Source organism: Globicephala melas, chromosome 9 (assembly GCF_963455315.2).
Source record: "Globicephala melas chromosome 9, mGloMel1.2, whole genome shotgun sequence".
In the NCBI taxonomy this organism is placed as follows: domain Eukaryota; kingdom Metazoa; phylum Chordata; class Mammalia; order Artiodactyla; family Delphinidae; genus Globicephala; species Globicephala melas.
Genome location: NC_083322.1, coordinates 61,405,572 through 61,429,112, shown reverse-complemented (window position 1 = coordinate 61,429,112; position 23,541 = coordinate 61,405,572). Strand labels below are relative to the sequence as shown.

The window sequence follows — 23,541 nt, the reverse complement described above, 5'->3', positions numbered from 1 at the left end:
ATGGTAACTGGAGGAAGAAACAGGTTGGAGGATATGGGTTGACGGCAGAAAGAGAGGTTGATTAACTTGAAAGAGAAGGGATAATAGATGGACCAAGGTGGGAAGGGGCAAAAGGGTAAGACCTGTCCCTTCTGAAGGGAAAGGAACAGCAGTGGTTATAGTCATGGTGCTGGATGGTTCCAAAGAACTGAGTAGTGGTGATGAAGAGTGGAAGCCATGAGAGAAGGGGCCCAGCACAATGCCCAGGGCCGTGATTCCGCATAGAGCATGAGGAGGGAGGCTGGTCATCACCACCCTGGGGATTTTCCTTCTACCTGCTGCTCCCTGAAGGCCAGGAGTTGAGTATCCTTGTATCTAATACTCTTTCCTCTGTGTTGCCGTAGGCAGCATGGGCAACATTGTGAAGTACGTAAACTTTGCGTTGGTACCAAACCACTTGCCTCTTTCTGTTTCCTGCTTCTCTCTCTTTGCACTCCTGACCTGAAGCTCTGTGCCTTTGAGCTACTTCCTGGTGGTTCTACCTGGTTATTCTACGTGCCTTACCAGGTATATGTCCAATGGACCTGTCTTTCCTGATTCCCACCAAAATAATTGGTCTTGTACCTTATTTGCTATTAATAATGGTTAATAATTTATTCACTATTAATAATAACAGCACTATTGCTGCTGTTTATTCCAGTAAATGTCTTCCCTAAGAAAGTAGCAAGAACCTGGAAAAGGGATCTTTTATTAGTTCTCAAATAACACCAAGTAGATGACCCAAGGGTGGCTCTGTTAATTGGGGTACGTGAAAATGCAAAGCTCTCTCTTTCTGCCTGCTTCCCTTTGCTGCTGACTTTTATTTAAAGGTCCTCCTCTTGCATCTCCCTCCCCTGCCTGGGCTGCCTTCATGCCTTGCTCTTAAACCAGCCCAAACTCCAACATGATTTAGGGGCCACTACTTTACCAAGGAAAGTCCTTGAATCCGTGCCGTTTCCAGAGAAAGGAGCTGTGTGGGTTTGTTTACAGGACCTGTGCACAGCATAGATATTTTATAAACCACGTACTGGTGTATGTGTGTTTCAGTAATTTAAAACTAATGAAAAAAGCTTACTCTGTGCCTTGGGAAATTTCCTTCAATCCTGGGCCTCAGTTGGCTCATCTATGAAAGGGGAAGATTGGACTGAATGATCTGTAAGTTCTCTCCTATCTCTGAGTGATCCTGGGGAGGCCTAAGAAATTACTTGATCATCTCTTTAAGAGGCTTTCAATTATGAATTTAACCTTAAAGAAAGAGAACTTTGTAAACAGTAGTATCTCCCCAGTTGTTCTGATTGTTGACATTATGCTTATGTGTAATTTCATATAGGTGTCGTCACTACATTCACATTCTTCTTCTTCCTTCACACTTGTAATATTATTAACCATTCATATTTATATATGAGTTATGTATATTTCATTTATAAATATAGGTATGCATTTTATATTTGTAGGTATTTATATATGTGCGTATGTGTGTGTGTGTATATATATATATAGAGAGAGAGAGAGAGAGAGATTGATTGTCCTTATATTCTCACTTTTGATGGCCTAAAGGTAGTTCATCCACTTCACATAATCATTCCTGTGAATCTGATTTAAAGCAGTATATTTTGCATATAGAGTTGGACCTTTTTAAAGCAACTTATTATGAAAATGTGAATTGTAGCCATTTTGTAGTTCATTTTAAAAGATTATATCTACACGTATATATACACATATATGGTCTTTGTATATATACATACACATGTATATAAATAAGATTTTATTTTTGTAATGACATCTCTGACAGGATAATTGTCAGAGATTCTGGGGAGAAAACTGTTTAAAGGTATTTATATTTGTACAGAAGATTGATGACCTGAGTTACGGAATTAATTTTTAGCTGTTTGCTGCTTTGTTTAATGCCTTAGACCAAGGCTGTCCAATAAAAATATAAGGGCAGCCACATGTGTAATTTAAAACATTCTAGGAGGCATATTGAAACAACTGAAAAGAAGCAGGGGGCATTAGATGATATACTTATGTAACCCAGTATATCCAAAATATTATTCAACATAAAATATAAAAATACATATATAAAATATAAATAAGTATGAACATAATTAAATATAACATATAATATGTAAATATATATTTATATATAATATAGCTATTTAGTTATATAAAATTTAAATATACATATATATCAATATAAAATACATATAATTTTATCAACATAAAATATAAATGAGTATAAAATACAAATTTCTTAATAGACATTTTACTTTTGGGGGGTTACTAAGTCTGCAGATTATAGTGTGTTTTACTTGAAAGCATATCTGATTTCAAACTAGCCATATTTCAAGTTGCTCAATAGCCATGTGTGTTTGAAATATTTCAAACTAGCCATATTTCAAGTGGCCGATGTACTGGACACCACAGTCTCGGATGAGAAAGTTAGTTTATCTCAGATTAATCTTTCATAAAAAAAATTTATCCCAATTATAAAATGCAGTTTTAAAATTTAATTTAAGGAAAACATGTATTCCCATCATTTAATAATGTTCTATGCTGGCAGTTGAAGCCTCTAGTATTTCTTGACAGAAGTTGATTGAGACCTTTGTCTGACTAGGGTGTTCCTTCATTCTTCACCTTGTGACATTAAGCTTTTAGAGAAAAAGCCACTGTAAGTACCAGAGATTAAAATCCATACGTATGCTAAATTTGAATTGACATTTGAAAGTTACATAAACCAACCTAAATAAAATCAAGGGTGAATATAATTTATACAGCAAGGGTTTTTTAAAATCCTTTCTTTAGCAAAGATACCCTATTTGTTCCTATCTGTTTCCAGTCTTCTAATCCATTTCGTATTATTTGCTCTTTTAGATTTCCTTGAGGTTTGTTGTGTTCAATGCTAGCCTCGTCATTACTACCATCATGAGTTTTGTTGCAGCACAAAATTCACCCTTACTCCTCCTTTGCAAGCAGGGCTGTAAGCAAGAGAAAGAAGAGCAAGACCTAGATTGTGCCCCTTGTGAGCAATTTGAGTTTGCGGTTTATTTTGATTTTAGTTTGTTTTGTGGGGACATAATATTTTTAACTAATATTAATGTTAAGGATGAAAGCTTTTTAGAGAATACATTGGCTTTTTTTTAACGTTTCTTCAAATATGGGATACTATATTTGATATTTTCCTTTGAGAGACATCTCTTGGAAGAGAGGAAGAGACTCAGGAAAGCACCAGGTTGCTAATCAGCTGATGAGTGTTTCAGTCCCAGAATTCCTCCTCCTAAACTTGATCTTTAAGCTGATCTTGGAAAAGTCTCTCTTTCTAGAAACCCAATTTCCTTATCTTTAAAAAGGAAGATGTTGTGTTCATTATCTCTAAGCTTTCTCTTAGATGTAAATATCTCTGAAAATAATTAAAATCAGCTTCATGGTTTTGTGACTGAGGGCATCCTAGATGTCAGCTAGCCTAGTCTACTATTTTACAGATGAGCCAAGTGAGGCCAGATAGTGAAGTGACTTGGAGGAGGGACAGATTTGTGGCATGGTCGTGGGTTTCCCGGATTTTATATTGAGCAGCATATTGGGAGACAAGTTATACTGGCGTTAAAAATATTTACTTCAGGATGTGATTTTAATAGAGTTAGGGAGTTATTAAGCTTAATTAATGCCTGTATATAATACTTGAGCTGTTTTGAAATGTGAGCGATCATTTAAAAATATTTTTAAAATATCCTAAGCCCCAATTCATTAACAGAAAATGCAAACTTGCATGTGTAGGGTTTAAATAAAAACTCATCTATCATCTATCTTTTAGCTGCCTTGAATAAGGTTAGAATTCTGCTTTCCTCCTGTAGGACTTGCTGACTCACAAAATTAAAGCATGACTCATAAAATTAAATCATGATGGTGTTTCACATTTGCTTGTGAATTTATGAAATGTCAAAAATCATTTGCAGGAGACCCAAACTCAGCTAGAAACAGAATCCATTTAAAGTTATATGGAATGCTCAAGTAGTCATAACCCTATCAAAATCTGAAAAGGAAGGCTGTGATATCTGAGACATAGAAAAACACCCATAAAAGCTAGTCAAAATCACATTACGTTAATTAATGTTTAGCTTTTGAAAGGATAGAAGATAATTCAACTTCCCACCTTCCACAGGGATCTCTCTTTATCAACTATGTGTGAACACAGTTTGATGCATCAAGATTGAAATAATAATAAAAATAAATATAGTTAATTATGCCTGGAGGAATTGTTTTAGTTTTTCCTCCCCATTTCTACTGAAACCATTTAAATATTTATATTTAAAACACTTTTCCTTCTCTACATGGGAAATTATAAAAATCATTGTAGACATAAGAGAAAGTGACTAGAGGTAAACTTATGGGAAAAAAAGATGAAAATACATTGAACAAAATAAAAAGTACAAACATAAATTGTTTTTTAATGTGGCACCTAGAACCTCTGACAAATGTGTGTTTCTTCATTTGGCAAGTCGTCAGGAGCCTGTATCTGAGCCCTGGCTCTGAAGCTGATTTGCTTTGCTCTCTCTGGATCACAGGTTCCCCAATTTAAAAGGAAGGGGCTTCATTCCATTGTTTTCTCAACTTCCTCTAGGCTCTTAAATTATACAGCTTGTATTAGTTCTGAGGTTATGCATCAGAGAAACAAAACCAACTGTTGAAAACTGGTAATATTTCTAGATGAAGTTGATCTCTGAGAAAACGGAAAGATGGAATGAGGAGAAAATTATACAAATTCGTATCCTGCAATTGGAAGCTAAACCCAAGAGATCTGCCAAAGGCATCCAACATTTGTTACGGAAAGTCAATTAGGAAATGTAGCAAAGACAGGACATAGAAAGTGACCACTGCATTTGAAATAGACAGCATCAAATGTCTACCCTCCAGGAGAGACTGGTCCCCATGTGTCCCCGGTCACAGCTCCTGTTCTTCAAGTTCTAGGAATGCATAACTGCTTACAGTTGGTTGCACACACACACCATGCAGTTCTACTGTGGAAGCAATTTGTTCATTGCTTTCCCTCTGCCTGGTATAATACCCTCCCTACATATCCACACACACTCCTGCCCTTCCCCTGACCAGCAACTACTGATTCTTAGAATCCCAGCCCAGAGGCTATGTAGGAAGCCAGCTCGGTGCCCTGACTTCTTTGTTCGTCTAACCCTGGGCACCTTCCTCATCCATGGCACTTCTTCCCCATCACAGGCAGCACTTGGCATCCCCTGACTTCAGATTCTCCTGTTCACTTATATACAAATAGCCCCAAAAGTCTATGGCAAATAGTGATGTGTAATTTTATAGAGGTTTAGTTTTAAAGAATTACTCTGTATTTGATCAAATATAAGAAACTATTGCTTATAAGCTCTTTTACCATTTTATGTTCCATGAAGAAGGAAAAATGACTGCCAAACAGTTGACAAGGTATCGATTATACAACACATCCTGGTTTCAGGAAGGTTGGAATGTGAACAGATTTGCACCTTCGATTCAGTGACATGTGGTGCCGTGAAGCTGGTGTTTGGGAATGAGTGATTTTACTATGGGATGATTCAAACATACCCCCATGCACCCACATCACCGTAAGACTCTGTTCTGTTCTCTTGAAAAGTGTGTTTCTTTTGGGGGGAAAAATGGCCCACTTCCCAAAGAAAGCTAAATGCTGGTGTGCACAACAGAACTGAAGTGCTCTAAGATGGTGACAATTTTTAGTTAGAAAATAGAGATTTTGAATAAATTAGACAAATGACAAATTTGGCTGTGGCTCTGATCTGCAATTCAAGAGAATCCACCATATGCTCAGTACAGATATAGGAAAAAGGGATTCTGGACTCAGTCTCAGCTAGTACTCCAACTAATAGAAAACCTGCTCACTGAGAGAAGAGAAAAACCTACTGCTAAAGTTGGAAAGATAATTAATTTGAGGCATGAAACTGCATAAGAAACAGGACACACTTAGGAAATGTGAGTCAAGAGGAAGCTTACTGTAATATTTTTGTGGGTTGAGAATATTGATATGGTGAAATATAACTACTCATCTTACCTTTACTCTGCGTAAGCGTTGGCTCAAGAATTTTAGACTCTTTGCATAATTCAAATGTAATCAGAGGTGCTATCAGCTAACTCCATAAACTCATAGAGAAGTGTTCTGGGCTGGAACAAATGTTCAGTGCAGCTGAAGGCAGCCTGTATGGAATGAAAATACTCTGCCATGTTACATTTCCAAGGAGGAAAATCCAGTATCAGGGTTGGAGGCAGCCATGGACAGACTGAATCCACTTTGTAGCAATGCATCAAACTTTGTTTAAACCAGGCTTGCTTTAGTGTTCTATGAACCTTGGGGTATTTGGAAAAAACTTTTGCTTAGGTATTGGCCAACCAGTGTGTTCAAAATGGCTTTTCAATGGCTATTGGAAATAAAAACAAGTGAGACAGTTGTGGTCTGTCCACATGGGTGGATAAAATTGAAGACTCAACATACCAAGCATGAAGAAAAGCATAGAGGAGAATGAACATAATGACTGCACAGAACCCCTGTAGAAAATCTGAACAAAGTATCCCTGCTCCCACTTCTCCCAGTTTTCCCCATGTGGCGAGATGGTCTCGCAGCCACATGTGTGTGTCAGAGAACAGCTCCTGGTTTTAATGCCTGGCCTCGGATCCTGAGGTGGAAGTATTATAATTCCATCACAGTGCAGCCTGGGAAAGTCTAAGAGGATTAGGTCGGTTGTCTTATGTCACCCAAGAAGATGCTGCTGGCCTCAGCAGCAGTCCCACCTCTGAGTAGGGAGACATCTTTCCCCTTTATTACTTGTCTTAGACACAGAACCTTTTCCTCACTCACTCATCCTCCCACTCTCAGGGTTGCGACATCAAAATTAGGAACTAACTTTTCATTGATCTATTAACTCTTGGGCCTGTACTATTTTTTTTTTTTTTTTTTCCAGTACGCAGGCCTCTCACTGTTGTGGCCTCTCCCGTTGCGGAGCACAGGCTCCGGATGCGCAGGCTCAGCGGCCATGGCTCACGGGCCCAGCCGCTCCGCGGCATGTGGGATCTTCCCGGACCGGGGCACGAACCCGTGTCCCCCACATCGGCAGGCGGACTCTCAACCACTGCGCCACCAGGGAAGACCCCGTACTTCTTTGAGTAGGTCTTAAATATTATTGCCTCATCTGCTTTGTCCCCGGGGAGACAGAATTTAGTGAAACACAAGCATTCATGTGGTCAAGTCATGCTGAATTTAACAATATTGGTGCTTTTCTTTTTCTTATCATGGAATTCACAGTCCGTGAGCAACTTGATACTTGCTCTTCCTTGCCTGTCTCCTAAGGTAAGGTGACCACAAGTAGAACTTTAGGAAGTCTTCTCTGTGCTATTAACAACCTTGAGACCTGATACCATTCATTTTGGGCTTCTTTCATAAGTGCTTTGTGGCAGAAGTGGAGAAAGAGCTTCCTCTGCAGAATCGTGAATTGAAGTATTAGCTAAACATATACTTCATTGTATTTTAAAGGGAAAATGATATTTTTACAGCAGAGTTTACAAATTTGGGGATACATGAAGATCTTTTTATATGTCTCTTGCAAATGTCAAGAGTCTCTTGGATCTAGAAATTATGTTTATATACGTCTGTCTTTCCTGCTCAGCCTGCACTGCCCGATATTATAGCCAATAACCACATCTAGCCTTTGAGCATTTAATGTGGCTGGTCTCAACTGAGATGTACTATAAGTGTAAAATACATACCAGTTTTCAGACTTGATACAAAATCATGAATGCAAAGTATAGTTAGTAATTTTTTAATTGATTGCCTGTTGAAATAATATTTTAGATATATTGGGTTAAATAAAATATATTTAAATTTTTTTACTTTTTACTTTTTTTTTTAAATGAATGAGTTTTCCTGTTATTCTACATTCCTGCTAGGACTGGTATTTTCAGCTTTGTTTGTTTGTTTGGAATGTAACCATTCTAATCAATGTGTAGGATTTCTCATATCTGTTATTTTCTTATAATCTCCTTATTATCAGGGTCTTTGTATATGATTTTTTTCCCATTTGTATATCTTGTATGGTAAGGTGTCTATTTGTATACTTGCCCGTGTTTTTTAACCTTTTGACTCCTTTCACCCATTTCTCCAGCCACTCACCACCCACCTCTGGTGACCACCAATATGTTCTCTGTATCTATGAGCTTGTTTTTTTGTTTTGTTTCTTTGTTTTTGATTCCACATATAAGAGAGATCAGAAGATATTTGTCTTTCTCTACCTGACTTATTTCACTTAGCATAATGCCCTCAAAGTACATTTATGTTGTTGCGAATGGCAAGGTTTCCTTCTTTTTTATGGCTGAATAATATACCATCATAAGTATGTGTGTATACACACACACACACAGAGGCAACAATTTCTTTATCCATTCATCCATCAGTGGACACTTAAGTTGTTTCCATGTGTTAGCTATTGTAAATAAGACTTCAGTGAACATGGGGGTGTGAATATCTTTTTGAGTTAGTGTTTTCATTTTTTTTAGGTAAATAACCAGAAGTAGAACTGCTAGATCACATGGTAGTTCTATTTTTAATCTTTTGAGGAATCTCCATACTGTTTTCCATAGTTGCTATGCCAATTTACATTCCCACCAACGGTGCACAAGGGTTCTCTTTTCTCCACATCCTCTCCAATGCTTGTTATTTCTTGTCTTTGTTAATAGCCATTCTAAAAGGTTTGAGGTGATATCTCATTGTGGTTTTGATTTGCATTTCCCTGATGATTAGTAATGTTAAGCATATTTTCATGTACCTGTTGTCCATCTCTATGTCTTCTTGAGAAGAATGTCTATTCAGATCTACTGCCCATCTTTTAATCAGATTGCTTTTGCTAATTGAGTTGTATGAGTTCTTTATATATTTTGGATATTAACCCCATATCAGATATATGACTTGCAAATATTTTCTCCCATTCAGTAGGTTGCCTTACATTTTGTTGATGGTTTCCTTTGCTAGACAGAAAGTAGAAGCCTTTTAGTATGATGTCCCACTTACTTATTTTTGCTTTTGTTGTCAGATTCAAAAAGTTATTGCCAAGACCTATGTCAAGGAGATTACTGGCTATGTTTTCTTCTAGGAGTTTTATGGTTTCAGGTCTTACATTTAATTCTTTAATCCATTTTGAATTTATTTTTGTGCATGGTGTGAGACACTAGTCTAGTTTTGTTCTTTTACATGTAGCTGTCCAGTTTTTCCAACACTATTTATTGAAGAGACTGTCCTTTCCCCATTGTATATTCCTGGCTCCTTTGTCATGAATTAATTGACCATATATGTGTGGGTTTTTTTTTTTTACTTTTTTAATATGGTTATTAGATCATTTAAAATTACTTGTGTAGCTCATAGTATATTTCTGTTGGACAGAGCTGATCTAGACTATAAGTTCCTTGAGGCCAGGGACAGTGCCTGCCACATGTTAATTAAATGCTCGATGCCTGTTTGATAAATCAAACTGTTGAAATGAAATGAATGAACAGATGAGAATTATAACAATTTTTTTAAGTAGTTCTTTTGATACTGTGGATTTAGAAGGTGATAGACCAGATGAGATGGATTTTGTCAGTAAATCTTAAAATGTTTATTAATTGTCCCTGGTGTATGGGACTGAAACATACATTAAAAGAGATGCAAGTGCTGGCTGCAACTGCCATCTCATGAGACGTTCAGATATCCCCTGTAGGCTGACCTGATTTTGCCACCCGTGATTCCTTTATTCAAGTGCCTTATATAATCCAGAAGTTTGTTCAAGAATGATCTATTTCAAGAGAGGATTTTTCCTTTGTGCCATTTAGCTGTGGTTCTCAAACTTTAATGTGCTTAAGAATCACTTGCAAAACCTGTTACAAATGCAGATTCCCAAACCCATTTCCAGAAATTCTAGTTCAGTAGGTAAGGGATGGGGCCCAGGAATCTTCATATTAACACCCCAGAAGATTCCTGCGTAACTGACTTGTAAGCAATACCGTGAGGAACACTGCTGTATGGCATCATAATCTGGGACTAGCCTGAAAGTTCAGGAGAAGGGCAGTTTGTTTAGTGATTTTTATTATCTATTATACTATAAAGAACTCATTGTTAAATATATTAATAATCAAAAATTAATCAAAAAATTGCAGCAAACAGAACAATCAACAGTGAAAAGGCAACCTACCAAATGGGAGAAAATATTTGCAAACCATATATCAAAGAAGGGGTTAGTATCCAGAATACATAAAGAACTCCTATAATACAATAACAAAAAAATTACCCAATTAAAAAAATAGGCAAAGGACTTGAATAGACATTTCTCCAAAGAAGATATGCAAATGGCCAAAAAGCACATGGATGCTCTCCAGGAAGAAGAGAGATGCTGGTTACGGGATGCTGTCATTTCAGAGGCATCCGGACACTCTAAGAAAATGTCCTTCCTCTTTCCTGTCCCCATACCTGAAGCCTGGACTATCAACACCTCAATTGCGTTCCCTCAAAACATTTTTTAAAAGCCTTGGAGAGACTTCCCTGGTGGTCCAGTGGCTAAGACTGCGCGCTCCCAATGCAGGGGACCCAGGTTCAATCCCTGGTCAGGGAACGATCTAGATCCCACATGCTGCAACTAAAGAACCTGCATGACGCAAATGAAGATCCTGCATGCGGCAGCAAAGATCCCATGTGCTGCAACTAAGACCCGGTGCACCCAAATAAATAAATTAAAAAAAAAAAAAGCCTTGGAAACTCTGATCATTTTAGGGATCCTGGTTGTTAGGACCCTTTCTGAGGCAGAGGGAGAACGATTGGGTTTATGTTGTTGAAGTAGACAGAGCATTCACACTCTGAGCATTCACTCCAGTGGCCAGCAGTCTGTGTCTGGTCAGAGGCCATTCCTTTAGGTAGCGAACTCTCCGTTCTTTCCAGTAACTGGTAGGCAAGTGTGGCTGGGCTGGCTGTCTCTGCCCCTCCCTGCGGTTGGCTAGCTCCCACGAGGGGGGCAAGTGGAGTGAGGGGCAAAGGCATCAAGTGACTCCCATATTTACTAATGAGATGAAAATACAGTACTTGGTTGGTCAAAACTGAAATAATCTCATTTTCCTCCTTTGTACCCTTCTTGGTATCTTATTCTGGGTTATCAATTCTTTTTGTTTGTTTTTGTTTTTGCAATGTGTTCGTTTACCTTCTAGAAATACTGATTATGAAAGATTTAAAATCTGTAAAGAGACAGACAGATGCAGTATACTCACCACCTAGCTTATCAAAGAAAATATTATGGGTACAAAGTCCCTGTATACTCCTCTCAAATAATATTCCCCATCCCCACTGCAGTGGTAACTGCTGTTTGGAATTTAGTGTTCGTCCTTCATATGCAATTCTTTATACCTTCACTCTATAATGTTTGTATATTTCAACAATATAGAGTATTGTTTGGAATGTTACGGTCTCATATTTTATGTAGTCTTTTGCAACCTGCTTTTTTCATTCAACTTGCCTGTTCACTTCTTAAACTTCATTGAGGATATTTCTTCCAGTGTTACTTAACTAAACTACTCTAGACATTGGGGTACAGTGATACTGTGTAATAATGTTTGGCCCCCAAGATACAACTAGAAATGGCTTAGATTGAAAAACTTTATATGTGTCAAATTAATGTATAATTATAATATAGTGTGTAACTGTTAAACATATTTGTTTTATTTCAGGTTATAATATAACTTATCCTCTCATGCTTTTTCCCTGTCCCTTCTCCCCAAATCATCAACAGTAGAAAAGGAAGAAGAAGGAAACATGTCAGGACACAAATGGTAAGTAATTTGTTGTCTCTTCTGAACTGGGAGAGGCTAATGAAAGAAGAAAGCATGTAGTATATGCTCAATAAATGTCTACTGAATGGAAAAATCAAGAGTCACAATAGCAGTAAATAACATGTTAGCCTATACCCAATGTTGAGTATAGTCAAGTTTTCAGTATCCCTACTAAATGTAATATGAAAACCAATAATCAAAAATATTCTCTAAGAAATTCATTTATGTGTAACTTTCTCCTGAGAATCTAACAATGGCTTTTCTTACCACCGTTTTTTTCAGTGTAATGAGTTGATACATTTTTTAATCTGTCTTATTTACAACTTCAAGTATTAGGGTTATAAGGGAATTTTATATAGGGCGGCTATAAAATAACAATAAAAATAACTCAGACTCATTAATATATAGTCATGACTTCAACCTTCATGAACATTCAGGAGCCAGTCATGGTTGGAAGTAGATGATGCTGAATAAAATAGATGTGGTAATTACATGACAGTGTTATCACTGCCTTTCACATGCCTATAAAGCATCTAACAGCATGTTAAACCAGTTATAAATTCCAGTTCTGTTACAAGCAGTGTTTCTGAACCCTTCTGAAACCTTGATCCACTGGGCAAGCAGATCTTTGTCGTTTTTTACCTTCTTTAATTTGCATCATGAAAAAGTGCATTGCATATTTTCATTTTTCAAAGGTACAATTGATTATAATAAGGAATATACTTTTTAAAATAAATTTATTTATTTACTTATTTATTTTTGGCTGAGTTGGGTCTTTGTTGCTGCGTGCAGGCTTTCTCTAGTTGTGGCGAGCGGGGGCTACTCTTCGTTGCGGTGCGTGGGCTTCTCATTGCGGTGGCTTCTCTTGTTGCGGAGCATGGAATCTAGGTGCGCGGGCTTCAGTAGTTGCGGCTCATGGGCTCTAGAGCGCAGACTCAGTAGTTGTGGCGCATGGGCTTAGTTGCTCTGCGACGTGTGGCATCTTCCTGGACCAGGGCTCAAACCTGTGTCCCCTGCATTGGCAGGCGGATTCTTAACCGCTGCGCTACGGTTACCACCCCAAGGAATATACTTCTTAATCCCTCCTCTCTCAGTAGAGAAGCAGTCAGGTCCAAGTCCTCTGTAATATCAAATGTCAAACTTTAAAAGTACTTTGCATGTCTTAAAATGTAATGAGCTTTAAAAGGTAATTAATAAATAGCTAAGGGATTTAGTTTCCCTGAGTATCCCCATCTGACAGCTCTGTAAGTGTTGTCAGACTATTTTTTTAATTGTTCCAGCTTGCCTCATTAAGACAAAAGGATGGCTTCATCCTGTGACCCTCGTAATGGCTGTCATATCCTGGCAGCAGGCTCAGGGAAGTAGGTAGTTGTCATCCACCTAGGAGAGATTGGAGAGTCCCAGGAGATGAGCCCTTCCCCATAGTCCTTCTCCCATTACTGTGCCACTTCATTTCTTGCTGCTGAAATACAAGGGCTGCAGAGAACATTGAAATGCGCACTACGCTGGGATTTAGAGCCTTGGATTTTAATCCTGTGTGATTTTGGGCAAGATTCTTAACGTTTTGAAACCTAAGATTCCTCATTTGTTAAATAACGGGTGAGGCATGTTCACTAAATGACCTCTAAAGTCGTTTTTTCCCCCTCGAAATAGAATTTTTTTGTTGTTAATCCATGACCTTTAACCAAAAAAAAAACAAAACTGGGCTTCCCTGGTGGCGCAGTGGTTGAGAGTCCGCCTGCCAATGCAGGGGACACGGGTTCGTGCCCTGGTGCGGGAAGATCCCACATGCCGCGGAGCGGCTGGGCCCGTGAGCCATGGCCGCTGAGCCTGCGCGTCCGGAGCCTGTGCTCCGCAACGGGAGAGGCCACAGCAGTGAGAGGCCCGCGTACCGCAAAAAAAAACAAAAACAAAAACCTCAATAGAAAGAAATCCATCCTAGTCCCCGCTCTTAAAATTCCTTTCCCCTGAAATAGCCACAGTTTGGGGGAGTATATTCTTACCATCTTTTAATGCACATACTGTGTAGAGGGATTATCTTTTACATAAAAGCTATACATATTTTCATCTTATTTTCTCTGATTTAAGCTCATAACAAAATGGTTTTTATTTATATGTTTTAAATAAAAATTATATATACTTAAGGTGTGCAATATAATTTGATATGCATAGTGAAATGATTACTACAGTCAAGCTAGTTAACATACCATCTTTTAAAATTTAATTAATTTATTTGGTTGCTCTGGGTCTTTAGTTGCAGCAGGTGGGTAGCACACGGGCTCCTTAGTTGTGGCATGCAAACTCTTAGTTGTGGCATGCATGTGGGATCTAGTTCCCTGACCAGGGATCGAACCTGGGCCCCCTGCATTGGGAGCACAGAGTCTTAACCACTTCCCCACCAGGGAAGTCCCAACATATCATCTCCTTTTATAGTTACCACTTTTTGTGTGTGATGAGTGCACATGAAGAGTAATGCTTCTCTCCTAGCCTATTTCCAGTGTTGAATACAATATTATTAAGTACAGTCATCATGCCTGTACATGAAATATCTGGACTTATTCCAAGCTTTGAAATGATGCAGAAAGACATGAAGTAAACCATAATCCTTCTCCTCTTTCCAAAGATAACCATTGCTAAGGAAGTCATCTGAAACTGATTTTTTAAGAACAAATGTGTGAATTGAAACTTGTAAATGTTATCTGGCAGGAGAGTGTAAATCATCGAGTTTTGAGATACATATTTTGGTATAGTAGTATAAAGCAATTTCTGTTTTAGGACACAAGTCTGGCACATTTTGAGTGCTAATGGGATGGGGTGGAAGAAGTTACATGTCTGCAGAGGGAGATGCCTGGGGGTCCTGTGTGAGCTTTTGGACGGTAACCTTAGACAGGAGGGAGGCGTAGACAAAGCAAGGAGGGATGGAACACCAGTGGCAAACTTTCTGTCAATATTTGGGTACCCTGGTCACTTTTACAGAACTCCATTTCATTCTGAATTGATTTTTTTTCCAATTTCTTCCTTACATACTTTTTGATATGATCTTCACTGTGCTGTTCCTGAAGAATGGCTTCCTATCAGTATTTTAAGCATTTATGTTTAAGAATTTAAAGTTTTAGTATGAGAAACCCATAATCAATTTTTTAATACTTTTTTATTTTTCAAAATTTTATTTGACTGTAGTAAGAATACTAAACATGAGATCTACCCTTTTAACAAACTTTTAAGTGTAGAATACAGTGCTGTGAACTCTAGGCACAGTGTTGTACAGCAGATCTCTAGAACTTATTCACCTTGCACCGTTGAAACTCTATGCCCGTCGATTAGTAATTTCCCATTTCCTCCTCAACCTCTGGAAACCACCATTCTATTCTCTGATTCTATGAGTTTGACTGTGTTAGGTACCTCTGTGATACAGATTTGATGTATGCTGTTTTTCAGCCCCTTATCTCTACTTTTCTGCCATCACTTCATTGTTGGCTGTAATGCTGGGCTGGAGAGAACATTGGTGTTCGGCTTTATCTCTGACTCACTGGGGTGCTTGAGGCAGTCACCTTGCCTGACTTGGCCTCACTTTGTCTACTTCTGAAAGGAGTGTGTCCAGTCTTTGGATATCTAAACTCCTCAAGGTTTAGTTTCTCAATTTCCTGCAAAAGTTTCTTAATTTCCTCACTAACTTTTAAGGTTTTGGTATAAGTTAGACTTGATTAACCTTTTGGTGTAATAACCATGTAAGAAAGTACTTATATGTTTATTAATGTTGTAAATGTTTGGATACATTTGTTCACACTATAATATCTTAACTTTTTTGAAAGTCGTGAGTAAAATGGCTCTTCGAATGCCTTTTAGCAGTTATCCCTGGGACTTACATGATCGATATGCTCAAGATAAATCAGTTGTAAATAAGATGCAGCAGAAGTATTGGGAAACGAAGCAGGCCTTTATTAAAGCCACAGGGAAGAAGGAAGACGAACACGTCGTTGCCTCCGACGCAGACCTGGATGCCAAGCTGGAGGTGAGCGCTTCATTGCCCTCAGCCCCAGCACAGCCACCTTGCTAGGCTCAGGGTCTGAGAATGTATTCACGGGGGCAAGCATAGGTGTGCTTTGTATTTGAAAACATACTGCAAAAAGCTAGTTCATAAGGAAAATCTAGGATCAGATTAACTCAATCCCAGCATATTTTTTAAAAACCCACAAATTCTCCTGTAACCCCCAGTATGCCTCAGTTAATTTGTTTTTCAAGCACTTCGTTGGAATGCATGGAATGTGGTAAATTCTCAATAAATGTTTGTTGAAAAACATTAATGCACTCAAAGAGCCATTGCCAGTGATAGCAACACTAGGGTCAGGCAAATGTTTACATTTAGAAAAAAAAAGAAAACAGGATGACGGCAAAAGATCCTGGAAAGTGAGTCTAATAAGCTTGTATTGAATCCTGGAAAATTCTAGAATTGAATTAACCAATATTTAATTAAACTAGTTAATAATACAGTAAGCTGAATTCATATCTGAATGATCCTTGAATACTAGTACAACTGGTTAAAGGCCCACTAATTCCCTGATTGCTGGACATTCTGCCAGTACTTTAGATCAGAATTTAAAAAGCACTTGCTGTACAGCAGAAAACTAACACAACATTGTAAATCAACTATACTCCAAGAAAAATTAATTTTAAAAAACCCAAAATTTAAAAAGCGTACTTAGCACTGTATGTGTTCAACATACAACATTCAACACTGTGAATGACAGGGCACAGAGAGAGATAACATGTCACGTGGTCTGATAAGAATTCAGAATGATATCTAAATTTAATACATAAGCTAAAGTTACTGAGCTGAACACTTAATGAGACAAAAATCAAAAGCTCGAGATTTCATAAAGCTTTCTGAGAAGGGTGACCAGGGTGGTGCAAGCCATGGTTTTTCTGGAACAGAGAGGTTGAGGGGAAATATGTTAATTGTCAGTTCTCTGGGAAGGCCTGTCATGTGGAAGAGGGATAAGATTCATTCTGTGCATCTGACGGTAGAACCAGACCCAGGGCCACTATTCATAGTACTCATCTCTCATGGAATTATCTCAAGTGTCTGTTTGTTTGCCTGCCTTCCCTTCACCAGGGGGTCAGATTCCATGACACTCAGTACACATTCAGTAAGTATTAACTGTATAAGTGTACATGTTAATGCAGTTAAGATGAGTTCCCAACCCTTTCTTCTGTCAGTGGAATTGTTCTAACAGAAGCTGGGTTTGACAGAGCTGTTCTAGCAGAGATTGCTTCAATGGAGAAAAGTAGAGCCAGGAAGCCTCTATTCTGATTTTAGTATTCTAAATAGAATTGAAATGATTGTAAGTTGCATATGCTTTTCACATCTTCTAGATTTATCTTTTTTTCCTCTTAACAACCTAGTAAATACAAGCATTACTCAAAAAGTAATTGAATATGTTATTTTCTAGCACGTGAAACACAATACAGTAATTTTATGTTTATATTTAGGTTCTTGCAGAAGCGTTTTCACTGAACCAACTGTACTTTAATCAAAATACCTGCTGTCCTAGGCACATAGCATCCAAAGTACTTAACTGTGACTAATCATTTTACACATGATAAAGATTTCTGTTGCAGGAATGTTTTAATACTGATGTTGATGTTTATAGAGAAGGAGAATGGATTCCACCAATAAAGCATGTGAAAACAATGTGCAGACCATTTTGATGTGCTTTTCAACTAAGTTATCCATAGAAGACTAGCTGATGAAACAAGAACTTGTATTCTGCTGGCAAAGAAAGCTTGTATGCCAAGCTGTAATGATGGTCAGATTCTATTACAGTCTGTTGGGAAGCTCAGGTAGAAATGTTCACTAAGTTTAAATATTTGTCAGAATTGCTTGTTAATGAAATCATTTTCTGAAAAACAGCTCTTAAGTACAAGAACTGACAAAACTAACCTGTGGTGACAGAAGTCTTTTAGTGGTTGCCACAGCAGAGCAGACTGACTAGATAGTGGAAATGTTTCTTATCTTACTTTGGGTATGATTACAAGAGTGTATACAATTGTCAAACTCACAGAACTGAACTCTCCAGAGGTGTGCATTTTATTGCATTTAATTTATACTTCAGTTTTTAAAAAGTGAATAGTAACAGCAGAATAGCCCTTGAACATACTTTTTTTAACGTCCTTGCTCCTATGTTCAGGAATGTGTTGATAGTTTGTGACCCAGAATACTGTTATCAAGCATTTGTTAAGGAACATACTCAGACTGCTGATTTTCTGTTTTGTTTTATGGTAAAGGGTTTTTGTTTTTTCCCTAAATAGGTAGAGGAGGAAGTGTAATGACATGAGATTTAGTAAAATTTATACTTTACATGACCAAGATTTATCATATTAAGCATTCGTAGGAATGGTTTTTAATCTTTCAAGTATATATGCATGCATTCATTTTTATTAGAACATTTGATCATTTATATCATGAAGCCGATCTTCTGTTTTGACCCAACCGTGAAGTGCTTTGTAGTACTAGCGCATAATTGCTACATCACCATGGCCAGTAAGCCAGGGAAGAGAGAAGAATCCCTTGCCCTGCTTCCCTGGATGGCTCCTCAGAGGCATAATGTTTGTCTGCCAGGTTTTCTAATTGATAGCAGCCCTGGTCTCTGAGTCGGTGGACAGAGGATGGAGAAAGTGTGAAGTCTCTGCTCTGTCTTCTGTTTTTCTTTTTAAATTTTTATTGGAGTATAGTTGGTTTACAATTGTTCTGTCTTCTCTTGAACTGTCTCCATTTCTGAAGCAAAGACCAGAACCACCGTAAGTTAAAATCTAGTGAGATTCTTCTCCATACAGCCCACCTGCTTTTCCCTTAATTTTCTCTGTTATGGCCATAGCATGACATTAGGTTTCTTCTCTGTATATTTTATGAAATAATTGGGAAGATAATGAGTGATAGGAGCTGCTAGCTAAACTCGGTTTTACCAGATCTCTTCAAAGCAGACAGAACATTCAGCTGATTGATATTTGTTTGTTTTTATAGAGTTGTTTAAGCCTGCCATAAAATGCATTAGGATCACAAAGTAAGCTAATGTTGTGTTTTAAATAAGATGCTTAATTGACAGATCTTCCATCTGAAAAAAAAGACAGTAAGTGGTAAAAGAAATAAATTCGATTATGAAGGAATATTGGGTCTCTGGTTTACCAAGTCCTCTAATTGGGCCCCTCACTTAGGATTTCTGGTTTTCAGCTATTATTTCAATGTCTGGAGGAAATCATCCTTCTGCAGATCTCAATGTAGATCGCAGAGCTGATGAATTCTAATAAATATAGAAAAATAGGGGCATATTAAAAAGCTTTGGTCACATTTTCTGTTCAGTACACCACGTAACACCAAGCTCATTTAGGCATACGATCTTGTTTTTAGTGGGCAAATCAAATGCTATGGTTATATTCAATATAATTTGTTTTTTATTTCACTGCTGTCTGTTTTGTTTAGCATTTTGTTTGTATTTTTATTATAGCTGTTTCACTCGATTCAGAGAACCTGTCTGGACTTGTCTAAAGCAATTGTACTCTATCAAAAGAGAATCTGTTGTAAGTATGCCATAAGTGTGAATATTGACCAAATAGACAGTAAGAAATTGGATATTTTGCCTTAATATATAATTTTATATGTTTAGGAAGCAAGACAAGGAAACTACTGTTTAGGAGTGTCTGTCTTTGCTCTTTAATTGGTGGGGTGGGGTCTTTAATCATTTTATCAGAAATTCTTTACATAGGCTGTTTTTCAATGCAAATACCATAACAGAAGAATTTTACATTGAGTCTACCATGGATAAGTACGTGCCATTTATTTTCCTAATTATAAAAAAGTTTTTTCAGTTTTATATCTTGGGATTTGGCATTGTTTTTATTTGATTGCCCAGGCTCTCTTATGTCCAATTTTAAAATGACCAAATGGAGAAAGAAGGCAACAGTTAATTCATTGACTATATTTTGTTGACAGCGCTTCTTCCTGAACGTTTTCTATGTCAGATATTGAGTTTTTTAGGGAACAAGATTTTCCTATCGTCATCCCATCTTAAAATAATTACCAACAAAGTTGTCTCTGAAATACTAAATATCAAGTTGTACGTTAGTATGTTTTTAAACTTCCATTTGTAGGTCATTTAAGAGTACAATTTCTGTATTTCTGAGACTAAACTCTGAGAAGTTTGTTTCTGACTACTGCCAAACCCCTTTCCAGTAATCACAAATTAACAGTTGGGCATTTTCCTTCATTAGTAAACTTTTATGAAGACTGTTTTTCGGAAGTACAAAATCCTAGGACTTAGAGGCAGAATTTTGTAAATTACCTGTGTTGCTATTTACTAAGTGTTTGAGCTAAGACTTCTCCAGGGCTAGAACTCCATAGTCGTGGCTATGAGGAATCCAGACACATGACACACTGCCCCCAATATTCCTCTGTACCATATCCAGTCAGCCACAAATGCTGGTCCATTTTGTCACCTACTTTGCTTTCAGATTCTCCCTGCTGTACCTCTTCACAGCCACCGCCTTAGTTCAGGCCACCATCAGCACTCTTACTTGGTTTGCTGCATCAGATTCCTAACTGATCTCCCTGCCTCCACTTTTTCCTTCTCCAGCCCACCATCTGCACTGCAGTCAGAGCGTAGTCAGCAATCTCCCGGAGCTCCCAGTGGTCAAAGCTGGGACAATTTGAGCAACAAAGTAAATAACTGATTGTATTAGGTTAGAGCCCATGAAGTAAGATAAATGTCCATTAAGTGTGTATGGAAATAAACAAAAAAACAAACTGATATTTTCATGATATTAAGTCTTCCTATCCAGAAACATAGTTTATATCTTTTTAGTTGGGTACTCTTGAATACTGCTTCACAGAGTTTTAGAATTTTTCCTTTACAGGTATTGGGTATCATTTTTTGGATTTATTCTTATGCACGTAATATTTCTTTGATACAGTTCTACGTGGAATCCCCTCTTTAATTATGTTTTCTATATTTTTGCTGCTGGAGAATAAAAATATATCTGACTTTTGTGTTAAGCTTATATCCATTCACATTATTAAATGCTGCTATTATTTCTAAGAAAACAAAAAAGAACAAATGGGGGAGAAGAGACAGTTCTTGCTTATAAAATAATTGCAATTAATAAATCTAGAAAGAATGAGGGAACCACAGCATCACCATTAGGTAAATACCACAGTAAGAATTGTGGCAGTCAAGATTAACTGAAAGATGTTTTAATTAGTGAGTGAAAGTTTGAGGAGAAACTGGACCTTTACATAGTCTTCTGTATTTACCCCCCAAATTTTTAATAATTACAAAAGGAAAAAATCATAATTTTACAGTGGGGAAATCCAGTAGACATGACATGAACCAAATGATGGAGGTTAACACCGTCAGTAATAATGTGTGTTGATCTCCGGTAGCCCTGATATGAAACACTAAGAAGGGCACTCCACCTCTGCGGTTTCCTTCCCCCAAGTCTGTAACCCCAGTCTAATCATGAGAAAGTAGACAAACCCAAGTTGAGGGACAGTCCACAAAATTCCTGAGCAGTACTCTTAAAGGGCGGCAAGGTCATAAAAGACAAAATAGCCTGAGGAACTGTCACAGGTTGAAGGAGACTAAAGAGGCTTGACAACTCAATGTGGGATCCTGGAAAAGAAAAAGGACATTAATGGGAAAACTAGGAAAATTCAATAAGATTGTGGTTTAGGTAGTGGTATTGTACCAATGTTTTTTTCCTAATTTTGATCATTCTACCATGGTTATGTAACATTAGGGGAAGAAGGGTACACAGGAACTCTGTATCCTATTTACAATTTTTTCTATCAGCCTAAAATTATTTCAAAATAAAGGTTTCTTAAAAATGTACATTGGGGCTTCCTTGGTGGCACAGTGGTTAAGAATCCGCCTGCCAATGCAGGGGACGTGGGTTCGAGCCCTGGTCCAGGAAGATCCCACATGTCACGGAGCAGCTAAGCCCGTGCGCCACAACTACTGAGCCTGTGCTCTAGAGCCCGTGCTCTGCAACAAGAGAAGTCACCACAACGAAGAGTAGCCCCCGCTCACCGCAACTAGAGAAAGCCCACGCACAGCAAGGAAGACCCAAAGCAGCCAAAACTAAATAAATAAAATAAAATAAATTTATTTTTAAAAATAAATTAAAATGTACATTGGATCATATTGCTTCTCTGCTGAAAAGCCTCCAATAAGTACTGAAAGTAAGATGTATACTTCTACTCCATGGCTTACAAATTCCTACACAATCTGACCCAGTTCACCTCTCCAGCCACTTTTGCTCTTACCCACGATGTGACCTGAGGCCTTTTGCACTCACTGTTTCCTCCATCTGGGATGTCCCTGCCCTCATTGTCTCTAGTGGCCCTGTATCCTTCAGAGCTCAGCTTAATGGTCATCTGCTCAGAGATGCCTTCCCTGACCACCCAGCCCAAAGCAGCTACCAATCACTCTCTCTTACTCGCCACCCTCCCGCCCCCAATCTGGTATTTTTCTTCTTGTGTTTTGAGTTTGTTTTGAGTTTTGTATTTTTTATTTTCTGTCTGCTGCCACTTGAACATAAACTGCATCAGAGCAGGGTCCTCATGTGTCTTGTCCATCTCTTTATTCCCAGTGTCAAGAACAGTGCCTAGTACATATGAGATCATCCATAAATTGGTGCTAAGTGAATTAATGCTGCCAAGCTAATTGGTTTTGTAGTTCTTTGGTTCCCTTATCAGGGCACATCTGAAAATCTAATTAGGAGTTAAACATGAAAAGATTTTTATTTGTCTCTGAATTAAGTCCCAGTTGAGTGAAACCTTGTAAGTAGAAACATTTGAGTTATCTGATACCTGTATTGCACCTGAATTTTAAACTTCTATAAATTTATTTCAGTATTTGAGTTTTAAAATTAAAATTAAGGAATGAACATTCCTTCTTGGAAGATGACACAGTCATCACTAAGTCATCTAACCTGTAGCCTGATGCCACTCAAACTTTTTCCACCACCCTCTGAGGAGCGCTGCCCATTACCAGATTCCAGCTCTTAAAATGAAGCGTGCCTTTCCAGTCCAAGTTTAATCCTCAAGTGTGTAAAATAACCAAAAATGGATTCTCAAGTGCTTCAGTCTACTTAGGTTTATTTAGGAAAGAGTACATTTCACCACCCTTGTAGTCATTCAGGTACCATGAATTGGTTTCTTCCTAGCCTTAAGTTCATGTGTTCATTTGTACGTGACTTGAGGTTTCAAGGTAAAAAAGGTGACAGTAGCCTCATACTGTTATAAACAAAAGTGTGAAATTTTTCCTTATTGTGCAGTTGAGTCCCATATTAGTAAGTGGAGAGGAGGAAGAATGGAAGGTATTAAAAAACAACAAACCTTCATATAATTATAGGAATTTAAAAAAATTACCTAGAACCAGGACATAAGTATCAGATAAATATTTAGAGTGGAGTATACAGCGATAACAAGGCAGAAGTTATAGTTAGTTCAATTTCACAAGCATTTCATTAGTGCACTGAATAAGACTCTATGCTCAGTCTTGGGAATCCATAGTTTGGATGAGGTCCCTGTCCTGAGAAAGCTTAGGTTCTCACGGGAAAGATAGACACGTTGCCCACCCACGGACACCCCAGTACCTGGTGCCGAGAGGGCGCTGCTGTCACAGAGAA

General features: G+C 37.9%; 1 protein-coding gene across 26 annotated transcripts in view; it reads left to right on the top strand.

Moving 5' to 3' along the window:
- Positions 1-23,541, top strand: part of ICA1 (islet cell autoantigen 1) — a 150,894-nt gene that overhangs the window by 6,207 nt on the left and 121,146 nt on the right. For 4 of the 26 annotated variants that reach the window (XM_070046355.1, XM_070046354.1, XM_060304663.2 and 1 more), the window contains exons 2-5: positions 6,984-7,185; positions 11,820-11,859; positions 15,706-15,871; positions 19,362-19,434. In XM_070046355.1, coding sequence (XP_069902456.1) covers positions 7,056-7,185; positions 11,820-11,859; positions 15,706-15,871; positions 19,362-19,434 — 409 coding nt within the window. In that variant the 5' untranslated portion in view covers positions 6,984-7,055. Of the gene's footprint in view, positions 1-6,983; positions 7,186-11,757; positions 11,860-15,705; positions 15,872-19,361; positions 19,435-23,541 lie in introns of all 26 variants that reach the window. The other 22 variants (XM_070046357.1, XM_070046361.1, XM_070046356.1 and 19 more) reach the window with 10 other exon arrangements.